The sequence below is a fragment of the Pithys albifrons genome, chromosome 4, assembly GCF_047495875.1.
Source record: "Pithys albifrons albifrons isolate INPA30051 chromosome 4, PitAlb_v1, whole genome shotgun sequence".
Classification (NCBI taxonomy): domain Eukaryota; kingdom Metazoa; phylum Chordata; class Aves; order Passeriformes; family Thamnophilidae; genus Pithys; species Pithys albifrons.
In genome coordinates this window covers 68,303,712-68,322,114 of record NC_092461.1, presented here as the reverse complement: position 1 = coordinate 68,322,114, position 18,403 = coordinate 68,303,712, and the positions used below count along the sequence as shown (strand labels likewise).

The 18,403-nt window shown below is 41.5% G+C and overlaps 1 protein-coding gene across 1 annotated transcript in view; it reads left to right on the top strand.

The window, feature by feature from the left end:
• Nucleotides 1-4,888, top strand: part of TGS1 (trimethylguanosine synthase 1) — a 35,125-nt gene extending 30,237 nt beyond the window's left edge. The window contains exon 13 of the mRNA XM_071554514.1: nucleotides 4,438-4,888. Within this exon, the coding sequence (XP_071410615.1) occupies nucleotides 4,438-4,515 (78 nt within the window). The 3' untranslated portion in view covers nucleotides 4,516-4,888. The remainder of the gene's footprint in view (nucleotides 1-4,437) is intronic.
• The last annotated feature ends 13,515 nt before the right edge of the window (nucleotides 4,889-18,403 follow it).

Here is an 18,403-nt window from a genome sequence, read left to right as displayed (position 1 = left end):
ACAGGGCTCTGAAGAAAGCCAGAGGAAGGAGTCAGTGCAACTGGTGGCCAGCCCCCATCTAGGCAGGCTAGCACCTGCACTGTCCTTTCCTGATTATATGTTCATTAAAAACAGGTCAAAATGAGTCAGTGTCCTAGGGCAGTAACACTTTCTGGGGTGTGATAACTGTTACTTTTCTGGCCTTAAGAGAAAATAGCAATGCTGCAGTTGCTGTTTGCACTATGAAATGTATTTGCCAAGACTATTGGGGGTTAATACAAAGAGCTGTGAGTAAACAATATGAATAAGATTATACAGTAGAAGTTTTGAGGTCATGACTTCTTGCTGATGCCTGGTTATTCCAGCTGAATGCTTAGTTGGTATCATAGATGGCGTGGACCCCAAATCCCTTCCTTGCTGCCAAGGAGAGGTTCTCAGTCTTCTTTCTGTCACTCCTATGAGGGCAACTCAGATTCCAATCCCAAAATCAGTATCAAGACATCCCAGAAAATTTACTACAACTAGGTCTGCAGCACCCTGGGAAGGGAGCTACAGAGGAAAACAGCTAGTGCAGAGGCCCATGCAGCACACATCAATGTGATTTTATCACAGACCAGCTCTAAACTCGGTCCTGTGGGTCACATGTGCATTAGTGGTTGGAGTGATCTGACTAAGTTTCCCCTGGCAGGAATCCAGATTGCACACTCCAGGGACTATGCTGCAGTCTGAGCCACAGTAAGGGGGGCAACCACAAAATTAATTCTAAAAGTGTGTTTGTGATCCAAATTAAACTACCAGCCTGGAAATACCTAGACATAACAGGTGCTTTACCCAGTGCATTAATTCAGTGCCTTATGGGTGATTGACCCCTACCCAGCTCAGCATCCTAACACTCTCTAGCTGGGAACATTGAAGGGCCAACTGCAACTGAAAAAACAAGAGAATCATGGCTAGCCATCTGTTCTTCTCCATATTTCTGTGTGCATCTGTCTCTACAGACAGCAACTGAATGCTTATACTTTGCATGTCGATATATTTCATTTTGCTTTCACTTAAAATTTGTTTCAGTTTGAGGTGGGTGGTGTCAGGCTGGCTGGCAAACTCCCAGTATCTCATTCTCTAGGGAACAGCAGTCCCAGATGTGACTGTGCAAGCTTGGCCCATCAGCCTCCAGCAAGGTTCCTGTGGATGTGGGGCATCCTGCTCCAAGCCATGAGAGCTGGTTTGAAGCAGCAAAAGGCAGCCAGAAGCTCGAGTAGTGCTGGCATAGCCCAGGACAGGCAACACCCAAATCCTGGCTGACTCTCCAAAATTATAATTCTTTCCCTTCCATGGCATTTTCTATGGAGCAAAACTAAGTGCCATCTCATGTGAGAGCTGCAGATGTCCTACCCACCCTTACAGGTGTTGTCTCAGAGATTAATTTACTGATAAATATTATTCTGTTAATTATATGTCTACTATGGGGTTCCCCAAAATAGCAGATACTGCTATGTAAACACCACAGTTATCTAGACAGGTTATCCCACACCTTGCCTCCACCTCTTTGCCATTTATCTCCATCTTCTGATTCCCCAAATCCACACAGATGCTGGCCATCCTTACGCCTGTAGGTGCTTAGGACAGCATAGCTCTGCGATGCAGAAGTGGAGCTGCTGGGTGTAACTCAGAGAAGAAATGATGCAACTCTTAGAAATTAATGAAGTAGTAGCAAGTAGGACAAGATTGTTTTGAAATGAGAATGAATTATTATTGCATACTAAGCTTATTATTCATCCAGGTTGAGATGTACAGTGTAGGTGGGCTAGACTATAGCTGGGAGAAGTGGGGCATATGGCCAATGTCATACAATGTGTGTGTTTGTGTGACTGGTGGCAAGAAAATCCGTCACCCTCTTTGGAGAGTACTGTAAACGTGAGCGAGGTCTGCCAGATGGCAGACATCCGGAAAGACACAAGGACAGAGCAAAGCGTAACCGCGTTGTGCATGGCACTAAGCACTTTGGGTCTTTCTGAAGATGGGGACTTGCAAATCTCAGCCCTGGGGCAAGCTCCTGGGAAAACACTGACAAAGTCAGACCCCAACTCCCCAGACTCCTCTGAGAAACTGGAAATCCAGGACAAGGGTCCAGATCAATCTCATCTTCTACAAATCTGGAGGAAATGGCAAGCCTGGATGTGGCTGAGCTGCTCATGGTGCAGGGTGCACAGAGGGGTGGTAGGAAGACAAACTGACTGACAGCTCATTAGCTCTGGGACTAATTAGAGTCTGGCTTATAATCTGCAGACATATTCTCTGTCTATAAACTAGACAATAAAATTCCAAAATCCGAAAGCACAGGGAATGCAAATATGTTGCCTTTTCCTCCTTCAGCCTCCTTTACTTGTCACTCTCCCTCGGCAGCCACAGGATAAGGTATTCTAGAGCTGTTGAATGCCAATGTGGAATAGGGAGGGAAATTTTTATGTAGCTGTTTTCTCAGTTGCATCATGCTACTATTTTCAAAAACTGAATTCCATGAAATGACAAGAATGTCTGGAAGAAAATAAAGCTTTTTATTATTTTTATTTTATTATTTTTGCTTCCTCCTCACCCCCCCCAACTCCTCCAACCCCCCTGGCATCTTGTCTGTATTTGACTAACTTTCTTGCTTCTTTGCAAAACTTTTTGTCTGATATCCGTTTCAAGGCAGGCTGAGGAACTCATGCCTGTGTCCTCCTCCCTTGCCTCGGCTGCCTCAACTCGGGACACAGATGGGCAAAGAACAGCTGCAGCTCCCTGGGGAGAGTATGCTTACCTGAAACTTCTGACTTAGGCAACAAGAGTCTGTGAAACACACTTTTTTAATTACTCCTCTGTATGATAAATAGGTCCAGTCTTTTCTCTTCATGTGTCCTTTAGTTTTATTCTTATCCCATATGAGCCCAAATAAGAGAAGCCTAAGACATCTATCATGATCCAAATGAAAACAAATAGCTCAGAATAGTTTATCTGATTTACACAAAAGAACAAACATGTTTAGACAAACTGGTATGTGTTTTTGAAGCCAGATACTGATAAGTTTTTCTGGTAAGTTTTTCTGAGTTACACCTTGCTCCAGAAACAAAAAGACCTAGCAGAAACACTGCAATTTGGGTGTTGCTCTGTGATATATTTTAATATCTTCTGTGCAACAGTTCTCAAAACCACGTTGGGGTGTGTATATGTGTCAAGGATCAACAGAAGGGTGCTTTGTAAAGGTATGAGGCACTTCCACACTGCTGTGATATAATGGGTTGTTAGTGACTTGTCAGTTCATGTTTTCAATTATGGTTATTACTATTATTTTAAGACTGTGGGTGTTTCTAAAATTGCTTTATATCAGATAATGGGTATACTCATTCTTCAGTTACACTAATTAGTGTTCTGAGTTTGATTCTGCCACCTCAGTTGCTCCAAGAGCTGGGACTGGTTATCACATACAAAAAGCTCTTAGCTCTTTTTCATAAATACATTGCAACCTCACAGTTTTAACTCTTAATGTCCCAAAGACCATCTTTCCCACCTCTGGCTTTGCTGTGGCTCATTCCTGTTACTTCTTTAGAGTTTCTTTCCCAGCAAATGATGTATCTTACAAAAGAATGTATCTTTTTGACCAAAATAAAAGCACAATCACTAAACAATACCCATCCCATGGCATGTTGCTGTAGAGCACATTAATTTGGAGTGTCCCTAGTGAACAGTTTCCGTATTAGCCTCTCCTGGACTGCTCTTATGTTTCCTCCCCTCTGTGCAGCCATTCCCCAGACCTGGGATGGGACATTCTGACCATTGCCAGGCTACAGCCTGGAGCAGCCTGAAAATGCTGTGCATGCCTGTCTGTCTGAAAACAATGCTGGTGAGCAGAGAAAAAATCTTGCTTTTAAAAACGGCCTTAAAATGTGTCTGAGTCTGGCCTAAAAAGAAGCAAAGTAGCAGAGCAAGTCAATCAGAGCAATGAGAAGAGAGGATTCAATAGTGTGGCACTGCTGGATGCAATGATGCTTAAGTTAGGTTATTATATCAGAAAAAATGTGTTCCTGAAAATCTTATGGTATTTCACTGGCAAAAGCTCTAAAGGGGCATTTCAAAGGAAGAAGAGGACAAAGAAACAAAAACAATCCAGACCATATGAAATGTTGGGAAATGGTCTACTAGAACTTGCATTAAACTGAGGAAAAGGGACTGGGTTATCTAATAGAAGTGACTGAAGTTTTTTAAAGTCCTGTTAGGAGACTGTGTATGCATTTTGTGGTCAATCTCCTGTCTGGAGAATATAATTTTCTCAGAGAAAATCAAAATCTGTCTTTTAAATGATTGGAGATACCTAGAGCCCTGAAACTGTGGCACAACTAGCTTTATTTAACCAGGTAAACTGTTTTTCTCCTTAGTGGACTAAACTTTCATATCATTCACTTTTCTGCTTACCTTCTCACCCAGAAGTTTGCTGCTCTTCTGTTGCCAGATGAAGAATCTCAGTATGAACATAGTGGAACTGCTGGCAGATATCAAGTGTGAAGCCCACTTAACATCTTAGGTTTGCCATCAACCAAGTTCCTTCACTTTCCAAGCCCACTACAGAGAGGCTCTTTGTTCTCTTCACTGATATGGGGGTTTCAGTCTGTGCAATAGCTTGAATGGCTCACATAGCAAATGCCTATTCCATTGATCTGCCAGTGTGGAGTGAAATGAAATGGCCATCTTGGAGCTTGGGACAGACCCAGGTCTGTTGATGTCTGCCTGGGTGTGTTGGCACACAGGACACCTTGCTACAACTGCCACCCAACACCTGTAAACTGGTATGTGGCTTTACTTAAGCTGACAAAAGAGTCAAAATGACTCTTTGTTTAAACATGCCATAGTTAGAAGGCATTGTGTTTATTTTAAGGAAAAATGTACAAGTTCTCCTATTTCTAGGATCTAAATTTTATTTCTAGCAGGTCTATTTGTAGCAAATATTTCCATCAACACTAGGGGAAAGCTTCCAAACCTAACCTACTGCATTAAACCAATACATCCTCCTTTGTGTGGTAAATGGGTGTATTAATAAAGGAAACAACAACCAAATCATAAAGGTGAGCTCAAAACACTCCTCCTGGTTTGGCTTCTGTCAGGGTCCACATTGTAGATGTGATGAACTCAGATGCTTTCCTTTGTTTTTTACATGAGGGGGACACATGTCTTGGGGTACCAGAAATGCCATAGAAGCTGTTTAACTATTCCTTGAGGGCTGCATCCCAAAATAAATGCCTTGTCTTCAGAAGAATGGTTCCAACCCATTATTCACTGCTGTTGAGGAAGATTGCAACTCACTAAGATGCAATGAGTAATATATTTGAAAATGTAATTAAAAAGTTTTTCAGTCATTCATGGAAACTCTTTTAATGCAGAATAAAGCTTGATAATGTCTGTGATTGTACTTTGACCTGATGAAAGCTCTGAATGGAAACTTGTACAGTAGGTAATATTTATTCTGGCAGTATGTCAGTAGGCAATGTCTACTGCTTTTATTGCTCTGTGGAATAAAAGTTTTGAATTTTGCTCCATACTGAACCATTTATTGTCTTGAAATTGGCAGCAGTAACACCCAGCTGGATGCTGGTATGTTTTGTGTTTGCAAACAGACTAATCCATGGGAAACATTCTAGCAGACAAATCAATCTAGTTATGAATTAAACAAAATCTTTACTTGGATATGAGACATTTGTGCCTGAGGGAGCTATTATTTTGGAAAAGGCCCATAAAAGGACTTTTTAAGACATGTACTTTGTCAGTCTTAAATATGATATTCTTAGACTGCCTTTAGGTATGCCTTGCTTTGCATAGCACTGTGGACTTTTATAAAACAATAATTTCTATGTAAATGGTGCTGGTGTCCCAAGTTCTGAGTTGAAAGTCAGAAAAGAGCTTGGTGTTTGGCCAAGCCACTGAGAAGCTTAAATTGTTGTTCTGCCTCCCACCTTTTTTCCTGCCTGTCCCTGGAACAGGAACTGCTATTTCCTATCTGTATCTCTATTGCACAGCAATGAAAAATTCCTTCTTATAAGCAAAGACAGAGGTAGAAAGTTTACCCAGAAATGAGTGCTCATACCAAAAATAAGCATAACATGAAGAGATAATTCTGCATGCTTACAGCCAGTCCTATTGATTCTCACAGTCTTGTGAATGTCATGGGATCTGATGTTTTCTTAATTCCCTGGCTGATGGTAATCAAGGAACCACATGATAACCTTGGCTTCACTAACACAATGAAAAAAATCAACTGTAAATTTCTTGCTTTGCAATGTTGAGAAAATATGAAGCCAATCTTAAATCCCAAAGGTAAATGAAATTACCTGATGGTCATTCTGACCCTTTATTCACTCTTTGTGTACATGCCTAATGTTTCTCAGTTGCTTCTTAGAAATGGCCACACAAAAAAATTGGCTCATCATGAAATATCCTGTAACAGTCCTTGTATTCACCCTCAGTCACAAGCCACCTTTATGATTTTTTTTCTCCTTAACTGGTCCTAAAGTGTGTGCTGAAAATCAGCCTACACAATTATTGTGTTGGATTTTCTAACACCCTACACATGGCTTATTCTCTTTGTAGCTTCAGTAAAGGCCTTGTGTGTTCTTCTTCTTCCTAAAATGCTCAGGCTATTACATTGGAAATAGTTTCCATTCTCACAGACTTCCCACATGACTTTGAGAAAGCCACCATAACAATTCCTCTATTTCTTCTGTATGAAATGAGGATAATTGTATTTCTATTCCTGGTGTGTTTTGGACAGGTTGCTTCTTAGCAGTGGTATGTGCAGGGTGGTACCCAGCTAGGCTTGTTAATTGATCTCTGTTCACTTTGTCTGTCCCTTGGAGCAGGGACTGGAATTCAGCTTTCCCTGCTGCCAGGCTGGGCCAGAGAGATGTGACAAAGGGAGGAAGCAAACACCAAACATCCCTACAGCTGTGCACAGGCCACGTGCCAGTGATCTACAGCCTGGATGCTCAGAGGTGAGCAACTTTGCACTGGGTTCCATAAAACACAAACTGGAACAGTTTAAGGTTGTTAATGCTGCTGTGAATTGGGTCTGGCATGACTAGCCATTTGTGGGCATTTTTAAATTAAAAAAAAAAAAAAAAACAACACATAAAACCCCATCAGCTTCAGTCTTTAATCCATGTCAAAGAACATTCTCAGGGCAGGACTTTTCCCGGTGATTGGGATGATACTGGTTTTTCTTCTTGTAGTGTAGCTTTCAGAGATGGACAGGCAGGTTTCTGTCACGTGACTTTTTTATGGACTATGATAACCTTCAAACACAGACTAAGTTTTCTTATTCTCTCTTTGAATTCATATACCTTTAAGGTGTCGCCTTTAACCATGTTTCAGGGTCTTGAATGCTTGATATTTTCAGGAAGAAATGTGAGAAAGAAAGAAAAACATAATAGTTTCCGATCATCAAATATTTTGGGTGAGTCATTCGCCTGCATCGACATGATAAATGCAACAGGACATCCTGTAACCGTTGGGCAGTTTCTTTAACTTCTCCTATTTTTCCATACAACATAAATAGTGAAGTAGGGAAGACAGTGGCAGTGGAGTCCTGCCAGACACTCCTCTTGGCTTCCACATCAAGAGAGGGAAATCAGTCACCTCTGAGGGCACTACCTACCTTCATACAGGGATATACAAATGTATTGTGTTCTGCTCCTGGCCAGGGGCAGGGAATTCAAAGACAAAGCTCCTAAGGGAGTTTTGAGAAGCTGATGTTGTTTTGCTGAGTATTTTACCTTGTGGAGGTGTTTCTAGCATCAGAGGGAGTGCATAGCCAAGAGTCTTCACTGGAACTTCGCTGGGGAAGACCTGGAAGGGGAATTTCTGTGCCGCCACTCCTTTTGCTCATGCACAGTCTTGGGACTAATCTCCCACAGCCATTTTAGCTCTTGCATGCCAGTAGAAGTATTTCTAAGAGATTTATCTTCTTTTTTTTCTTTTTGGATGCTGATAAAGGGATACAGATGACTAGAATATCAGTAAGAGTGATGTAACTGAAGTCAAACAAATGCTGCTCCCACATAAAAAAAGCAGTAAATAAGAACACCAAAATTCTGGTCATAGAGTTGGCATATTTACAGGTAACAGAGATAGAAAGAAAAGTTGAAAAATTGGCAAAATAAAAGATGCTGTCTTCTTTCTACTCTACCTGCAAGTACAAACAGAGCTTTGAAACTTAGATCAATCAAAAGCCAATCTCATCTTACCAGAAGGCCTTGAAAAGAAAAATAAGTCTGATCTAAGGAAGATATACATCCAGTTGGAAATCTTAGAGTAAGCCTGAGAGACAGTTTGCATATGTGTGAGTATACATATATAATCACCTAAAATTAGACAGCCAACTTTATGTTGACAGATCCAGTGAAAGGGAATTAGTGGAACGCTTACAGATTAATAAAGCACAACTTTCAGTAATAATTCTTGACAGAATTTTGGAGGCATGACTTATCTCCTGAAATTCATCTCCCTCCTCAAAATCCCTTTTCAAGGCTTGCCCCAACTGTGACACTTAAAAGCTGAAGAAACTGGAATTGTCATGTATTATAGAGGATTTTATTTAATTTTTCTTTATCAGTTATTGTATATTGCCTTTACTTCATGTCAGGAAATGCCTTTCCATGTTACAAAGTACATAGACACAGTGGTCTTCAGTTGTGGGAATGGTTTCAATTAACTCCATTAATAATTACCAGAAACCAAATCTGTCAAAAGTAAGTCTCATAACTTCATGATCTGACAGTGAAATGAGGAAAAGTCAATGCCTAGCAGCTACCATGTACATTTATTTGTGGCACTGTTCTTCCCCTCTCCCATACACACACAGCCTCAGCAGGCAGAACGATGAAGATGAGGCTCCTTGGTTTCAGCTGATTCTTACATCAGCATTTTCTCCAGAGTGAGATGTTCCCTATAGTTCTTTTACACACATCTGATCTGCACTTCTCCTATTCATTCTTTGAGTCTTTTCCTGATCTGATCACAGGTATGTTGGCAGCAGTCATTTTGGTTTTTGTGTTGGCAAAGTTGGTGTTTTTTTCCATTTTTCAATCACTGATTCTCCTGTCCTCTTCCACTGGAAGATTCACAACAGTTTTGCTCAACAAATCATCTTCCACTCCCTAGCTGCTTTTCAGATCAAATTCATGCCTAAAGTCTAGACCAGAAAGTCTCTGAGGCAGGTACTATCTCTTGATTGGCATGTATGTATATTTACTTATTCTCAAAAAGCTCCAGTTCCAAACCACAAAGTCCTATTAGAGTAATTAATATTGGTGTGGGTGAAAAAGCTGCAGCCTATTAATTCCAGGAACCACTCTATACACTATTTTGTAGCCTTAACCAAATGGTGAATGTTACTATGTACTTCTCATGGAAATCCTAATCCTTGAGCTGTTCTTTCATCTAACTTCAGGCTCTGCAGGCTCTGTTGAGGCTGATTGACAATAGCAATACAGAGCCTTTTCTTTTTCTCCATTTTATTTGCAGTAGTATTCCTGAATAATTTGGGCTTCCCATGCTTTTCTTCAAATACTACCTACACCATATCTTCCTCTCCTAATAGTTCTTACACTATTGTTTTCTAAAACCTTTGATTTAGTTGGCTTAGTAAAACATGCCATGAAAAAATGCCACAAGAAATTGTTGCTTTGTTCCAGATGGTATTTTTATTTCAGTAATGACTGGGTATTCTTCCAATTTACCCACTAACCTGCTTTCAGTATTTGTTGTTGTTGATTGTGGTATCACTTTTCTTTTATGTTCTTATCACCTAGTCAGGTGTAATCTCTACAATCCTTTGCAGCTCTTTGTACTTCAGAGCGCACCTAATACACCAGTTTAGAGTTGTTATTTCCTTTATCTTTGATGGTTGACACAGTTGAGTCAGTTCACAAAAATAGACTTTTCTGAGTAGTTTATTAAAAGTTATTGTTTAAATTATCACTGAAAAGTAGTGAGGCTGGGATGGAAAAGAGAGTTTTTGTTATGCTCCTGTTAGATTTCTAAATATATCATTGTATGTATTTATTTTTGTAAAGTCTATTTCAACATATCCACATACTGGATTATGTCAAAAAGGATAACACTCACAAAGCATATGCAGCACCGTGTTAAGACACAATATGCTTGTTTTCACATGACATAATTCTCTTCCCACTGTCCGTATCTAGCCTGCTTCATCTGGCCAAAATGTATCTCTGTCAGAGGGCTGTGGATGGCTTATACAGAGGTCACCACTGTCCCTTTCCTTTAGTACAGCACAGCCTCAGGGCAGGGTTCACATTGTTGTTTGCCACAACGCAGGAGAATGATAAGGGAACAAAGGAAACTGCCCTTTCATGCTTGGCTTTGCCCCATCTCCTCGGACTGGACAGGCTGGGTGATGGAGCCTGCAGCTGCAGAGCAGTGGTGTCCAGGGAGGTGATATGGTGTTGCCTCCCAGAAGCTGTGGCCTGTGCCTGCAGCTGGACAAGGCTCTGGCAGGCGTTGCCTGGCTCCTCTGCACAGGAGTTTCATCCTGGCTGATGTGCTCAGTCTCAGAGGATTGTAGACACCTTCTGCCAGAGGTAGGTGTGCAGTGTGATGGTCCTGAGCAGGTGCTACCTGACTGTCTTGGAGCTGAGGCCAGGTCAAACACCCCTTCTCTGCATAGCCTTCCCTTCACCCACACAGCCACTGAACAAGAACCATAAGACTGTCCTACAGATGCCTTTGTGCCCCCCAAACATCTGCTTCTGCCTCTCTTTGCCTTCATGTCCTGCCACGCTACAGTGTGACAGACATACTCCCCCTCACAACTGTGACAGCCAGAAAAGCTGTCTTGGGATCCTGGCTGAAGCTCATCTCTACAGCTGGGGCCTTTGATTCCCATGAGTCCTCATCCCATGCATACACTTCCCATCTGAGGGTCCACAAAGTTTTGGGATCTCCCTGTCTGCTCCCTCCTGGCACATGCCACCAAAGAGTGGCTGCTCAACAAAGTATTTCTCACCACTGAGTCCCTCTTTTCTCCATCTGTCTCATTCATCCTGGCAGTTTCTTTGGGCAGTGGAAGTCCTGTGGGACTCCTTCACAGAGATTTTTGGCTGTTTCTCTTCTTAAAGAAGTAGACTGTGCTGGTTCCTGTTCATCTTCATTCATATTGTCCACTGTGCAGATGAGAGGGAAGCCATGAGATCAAAAGTAAATGAGCTGCTTAGTTCTTGAAGACTTTGTCTGCTGTGCATGGGGGATTTGTCATGTCAATCACATTTTCAAGTGCTAAAATTAAAAAATTTTATCATTCTAAGCAGTTTGTATTCTGGGCTGATTCTTTCAGGAAACTTCAGCATGCAAGGTTTCTTTGTGTGTTTGCAGTTAGTGAGTAGCCTTAAGTTTGCTCTGCATTCCATAATAGCAAGTAAATACCATTGTTGGTAGCCAGAACAGCTGTTCAAATTCACCTTCCAAGAAAAAATATATTACTGCTACCGTGCAGTTCTCATGTATTTGCTACTTTGATATTTGTTCATATGTAATTAATTAATAGGCACTTTTTAAATACACTTTGCCTCAGTGATATACTTGGAACAAATGTGTCAATATCTCTGTTATGTTTTTATGCTTTTTCATCAGGATTTTTCTATTGTTGTTACACTAAATTGGGTATTTATAGATCTGGCTTTTAAATATCAAGCAGGGAAATAGCTGCATACAGTGTAAGGAAGTGCTGTCCTGTGTAAACACTGGATACAGCATCAGGATGGGTGGGCTCAACTTCATATGCAAAATGCTGGGTGTGACTCTTCCAGCAGTTTTGTTGTTGTTCAATAGGTTTCTTCCAGCCACTACCTGCAGAGCAGCAAAGAGCTGAAGTGACTTCTTTCAGTTCAAAGACAGTCAGGCATGGGAGAACCTGACGAAAAATTGCAGAGTGGAAGGTGTGCACATAAATCAATAGCATGGTCTCACTTTGGGGCCAGTGCTGCTGATGGTGACCAGGTAGGGCAGAAGGTTTGAGTGGAATGAGTTAAAATGAAGCTAATTCGAGAACAAAGCCTTAAGAAAATAGAGATTAGCAGACAAGAAAGATTTGAAGGTAAAACCACAGAATAATTTATGTTGGAGTTCAACTTCCCACTCATATCAGGACTGGCTTCAAAGTTAGGTTAGTGTGCTGAGGGCCCTGTCTAGAAGTTTTGATTATCTCCAAGGATGAAGATCCTACAGTCTCTCTGGGCACTTGTAGGTTCAACCACTTTCATGAAGAAAATACTTTTCCTTAGATCCGTCTGGAATTTTGACTGCTGTAACTCTGGCCATTGCATCTTATCATCTCATTCTGCACATCAAAGAACATGGCACCTTCTCTATAACACATCTTCCAGTAGCTGAAAACAGTGATTCTCACTGAGCCATCTCCTCCATGATGAACACAGGCCTCAGCTTTCCCCCATGTATCATGTGATCCAGTTCTCTAATCATCCTTATGGCCCTCTGCTGAACTGGCTCCAGTTTGCAAATTGATTGCTAACGAAGGGGTGAAAGACAATAAGATAGTAGAAAAGGTAGAATAATAAAGAGAATAAGGAGGGAAACCTTCAAAATGCTAAGCCCAGAGCAATTAGGATACTGCATGTAAAAGAAAATTGAAGATAGGAAGGAAAAAAAATAGCATGAGAAAAGTGGCCACATAGTTCCAGATGTACTCTGTAGTAGCTCTTTTGCTAGAGCACCTCAAGAATTTGTCCCCAAAAGCTTTTTGCTGAGAGAGTTGTTTTTCCACTGCTTTATTTTAGAAGTTGGTTTTGATGTGAGTTTCTCTCAAAAATGGCTTGCTCAATCTAATTAATTTTGCAATAGTGGGTATAAAGTACAGAGAGTATGAAATGGGAGATTATTCACATCAGAAAAGTGAGCGATACCAAGTTTTGCACTAGACTTATTCTTTCACAAAGACAGACGACTAAGACAGACAACTCTGAAAAAAAGTTGTGTGGGTGGCAGATAGTGATACCCAAGCTCCAAATCCTCGCTTTTCTTTAACATAGAAGGCATGTCCACAAACTTGCTATGCAACCACATTCCCATTTGTTTTGCAACATCCTAGTCTTCTGGAATCCACTCTCATAAGAGTCACTTAACAGGTTTTACTCAAAAGGGCTGTAGCTGTCACATACAGAAATTTCTTTACTGTTTTGTGACTACTGTGAACCATTCCTCTGATCATGAGCTTGACAGATCACCTGGCTGTTGTTCAATGACCCTGTCACTGTAGTTGGCAGACATTTTTGTGACACATCAGGGCAGGCAGGTACTTTGGAGGCTAGGTAATATCAGTCCCTGACAATGCACTACATTCATGCAAAGGTGATAGCAAATCAGAGCAACATTTTGAGTAATATTACCAAGCATGGAACAACAGCTACCATGTTTTAAAATGTGTGCCCATTTCCTTTTTTAGAGAAATCATTTAATGTATTTCTTGGTAAAATAGATATTTTACATTTTTAGCAGTACCTGCAAATTAAGAAATATCTACCTCTGCTGTGAATGTTTTTTTTTCCCCTCTAAAAATCTTCCTATGACAAATCAATCTCATTAATCATCTAAGTAGATGTCAATAATTATCCAAGATGGACCTTTTCTGGAATAATAATATTATTGATAAAGACCATTAGAAAATTTACAGAAAGACATGAAATCTTCATAGTTTTATATACTCTTATTAAGTCTAAATGCAAAATTGAAGAGGAAATCAGAAGTCAGAGAAGTAGGAGAACACAATGTCAGATATGGTCAGCTGTGTCCCATCTGAGCCCATTTAAGAGCCTGAAAGGGAAGGAATTTCATAAAGGGCAAGTCCTGCCTGAGCAACCTAGTGGCCTTCTATGATGGAGTGACTACATCAGTGGACAAGAGAAGGATTACAGATGTCACTTATCTGGACTACTGTAAAACCTTTGACACAGTTTCTCACAACATCCTTCTCTCTAAAGTGGAAAGAGATGGATTTATTGAGTGGACTATTAGATGGATAAGAAGTTGATGGGACTGTCACATCTGGGGGTAGTAGTCAATGTTTCAGTCTCAATGGACATCAGTGACAATTGGTGTCCCTCAGGGGTCCATATTGGGATCAGTGGTGTTTAATAGCTTCATTAATTACATTAACCAAGGGATTGAGTGCACCCTCAGCAAATTTGCAGATTACACCAAGCTGAGTGATGTGATTGACAAACCTGAAGAACAGGATGCCATCCCAAAGGACCTGGACAAGCCTGAGAAGTGGTCCCATGGGAATATCATGAGGTTTAACAAGACCGAGTGCAAGATACTGCACCTGGGTCAGACCAGCCCTGGTATCAATACAAGGCTGGGGGGTGAACATATCAAGAGCAGCCCCGCCAAGAAGGACTTGGAGGTGCTGGCAGATGAGTCTTGATATGACCTGGGAATATGCACTTGCAACCTAGAACGCCAAATGTATTCTGGGCTACATCACAAGAAGCATGGTCACAAGGGCGATGGAAGTGACTGTGTCCCTCTACTCCCCTCTCATGAGACCCCACCTGAAGTGCTGCATCCAGGTCTGAGGTCCCCAAAACAGGAAGGACATTGACCTGCTAGAGTGCAGAAGACTGTCACCGAGAGGCACTGGAACAGGTTGCCCAGAGAAGTTGTGGATGGCCCATCCCTGGTAGTGTTCAAGGCCAGGTTGGATGAAGCTCTGAGCAACTTGGTCTAGTGAAATGTGGCCCTGCAAATGGCAGGGCCCTGGAACCAGATGATTTTTAAGGTCCCTTCCAGCCCAAACCATTGTGTGATTCTATGAAACCAACTCAGCCCTTTTGGTGATGATATCCAATGTGCTTCACTCTCCTTGCAACTTCCTATTTGGTGGTATTCCTGTGAGTTGAAAGATTTCAAAATGACATTATCCTTTTGATTTTTCAGGTCCAAAATAATTGGGGTTTTTTTCAGTTTTCACCAGCTTTATTTAGCACAAGTTGTAAAGGCTGGAAAAACTATTTCTATAGTAATTTACATAATAGATTAGAACAGACTGTATTTTACTTAAGAACGCTAAGATTTGGTTAATTCAGGTTATCCATAGGCTTGCATATTTCACAAGTCCCCTCACAGGTGCACCTGAAGAAATGCTGTTACAGAGACACAAATAGCAAATTGGCCATACTTACCATTAAGCAATTTGCATGCCTAATGCAATGTATGCCTCTGTTGATTTGGGCAGTACAGAGCACATGTCTCTGTTTCCTTTTTTGATCAAGGTTAAATTTAACCTCTTATAAACAAGAGGGTTGCCTCAGTCACAGCAGTGTGTGATATGGAACCTAACTGCAGGTTAGACTAATTCCTTTGTGTTGGTAGTGTGAGCTGTTTTACTTGTTAATGGAAGTTGTTAAATAAAATTTAATGTTACAGTATGGACCACAGAAAAATAAATTGTCCATATGCTTGTCAAGTTATTTCATATGGATGAAAATTAAGTTAGCTAATCCAACATCTCTTAACAGGCATGCCATCTACAGCAATAGCCTAATCCCTCCAGATCTCAGTCTGAAATTGCTTTTGACATTTGAGTTGTATTTATAGTGCCACCCTTGCCTCCAAGGCTGTTGTTCAAAACAACAGTAAACCTCAGTTTAAATATTACTGGATCAACACTGTAGTGGCTGTATAATACAAAACACTGCCCTGATACATACAGGAGAATGTTTTGATGGATTAAATTTGTATCAATGAATTTTAGGGTGGCTTTTGTGTATTATAAATTCAGTGGCTCTCTCACAGCTAGTACCATCCCAAGAGTCTGCTCCAGTGCCCTCTTGCCTCTATTCTGTTCTAAAATAACCATTCTTGGATGTTACCTGCAAACATGCCATCTTACCTATACTGCTGTCTCTGCTGGACACTCACCAGTCAGATTTCTTTGTCATAGATCTTAACATAGATTCCTGCCTTGCCTCACATCTCTTCATCAGTCTTTTCCTTAACCCTTGGCTTTGTCTCAGCATTCTCACAGTCTGCTAATACAGCACTGTCACTGACTCACAGCCAAGATAACTAAAGTCAAGCCATAAATCTGTGGAAGCCATAAATGTAGCTGGTGTTCCTCAGACACCACTCCTGAGGCTGCACCACACTGCAGACCTTTGAGGGCAGTACATAGCAAGATACAGCTCACCATTTCCCACAGATGCTTCAGTGGGAACACCAAAGGGACTTTGGAAAGTTCAGGGCAAAAGACACACCTCTGGAAAAATCTGCAAGGGGGTTAGAGGCAACAGCGAAGGGAAAGGATGGATGCTGATAGCTTTCCCATCATTATGGTGGAGGACCATATCCTGAGCAGGGAAATATACCTACTTTCAAAGAAGAAAGGGGACTCCCTGGCACAGAATCCAGGTATCCCTTTATTGTACTCGAGTATACCACTCACTTTAAGGTAGAGGACAAATTTGAGCACAAAAACCTGCCCACACAGAAAAGACAGTCAAGGAGAAATGAAATAGTCTGGGTAGCCAAAAGCCCAATCTATTTATAAGTGCTCCAAGAAGGCACTTTTTTTCTTTCTCTTCTCTTTTCCTGGGTTATCTTGGCAGTTTTTAGGCATTCATCTTGGTCCCAAGTACTTTACTAACAGTAAACTAACTAGTACACAAGGAATGCTGCTCCCTAACTCTAGCACACCCCTAGGCTGGTGCCAGAGACTTCTGCCTCAGTTTGTTCCAGGCTTGTGCTATATTGTAACCCCCACTACTACCCAGTACATCCTGACCCCCACACCACCACAGTGTGTGTCAGGTTGAATTGCATGTCATACTTCTGCAAGCCTTCCAGGTCTGTGACTGCAGCATGTCCCAATATTGCTCTCTTATCCCCAGAAGACCCCTCCCTTGGAGAGTGCCACTTAGCACATTTTCAAGATTTTCCCTTGTCTGTAAAACAGAAGAGGTGTCACTGCTGGAGCAATCTGCCTTTGTTGCAACCCGCCTCATTGCAAGTCTGTCTCCAAGGCAGTGGATCACACCATGCACCCTTCAGAAATGTATATGTTTCCACTCATCCTAGGAGGTCTTCTTTACCCCAAAACACCAACAAAGGTTTGTCATCCCTCAATGACTTCAGTTCACAACTCTTCATAGCTACAAACCCATCTATCAAAAAAAAAAAAAATGCACATAGAAGCCACCAACAGTTGAGCTGATCCAAGCAGGGTAGGAGCTTCTGGTGCAGACTTTCAAATAATCTTTGGAAAGTTTAATGACTTGTTTAGATAAGAAGAGAACAAGGATTACTTTTATTCACTTATTAAATCAATTCTGCTAACTGTGGCAAAAAGCAGAACCACAAGCACAGGGTGTGCATGGTACCCAGTAAGCCCAGCAGTCCTGTGGCAGCAAAAGTGTGGATGCAATAAAGATATGATGATCAGAAAGAACAGACTTCATCCTGGACTAACTAAAGTATCCTAGGACATCCAAATATTGAAACCAGGTGACAAATGCAACTGCTTTTGAGATCATATGTGCTAGCATAGACTCAGAATAGGTTGGTCAGCCCACAGTTAACATCATTAATTCCTACTCCCTCAGAATCTTCTGCTACCTCAGACTTCACCTTCCTGACCCTTTCATATCCCATCCTAAACACTTCCACACCAGATAATTGAGACTCAGCGACGGCTAAGGAACAACTTGTACTAGATTAGACACTGCCTTCAGGAGACACTGTGTGAGATACTTGCTACAAGTTGATCCAGAGCAAGAACCCTGGTAGTGACCATCTTCCACACTTCAAGTATGTGTGAAATAGTTGCTGTTTCCAGTTTTGTTGAAGATTTTTCTTTTTGCCTTCCTTTTACAATTACTTCCTACTCTTGTTTCCAGCTGAAAGCATTATTTGGGAGCTCTCACAGCAAGGCTGTGTGTCATCAAAGGAGTTCAGAGTAGAAATTTCAAACATTTCAAAGCCTGGGGCAAAGACCTGCAGAGCTGCATTGGGTGGGACAGCACAGCTGGGATTCCAAAGCCAGTAGGGCCTGGCTCCAAGAAGAGGATACAAAGGGCTTCAGGGGAAAACAACAACTAGGAACAGGAAAGTAAGAGAAAAGTTGATTTACTGCTTGTGTCCGACATATGCGTGATTTCAAGTTGCAGCAAACAGCTGTCAACCACTCCACAGAAAACAATTAGTCAGGTTGTCCCTGACAATGTGACCCTCCCAAATTTCACAGGAAATGATCAAGCTGCAGCTGGTGGAGGGACTGGCTGTAGTTCCACTTGTTATACTCCTACCCTGCCACCATCTGCTCTTTTGGCTCTCTGAGTTTTTGCTAAGGACACAGCATGCAAATGAGAGCCTG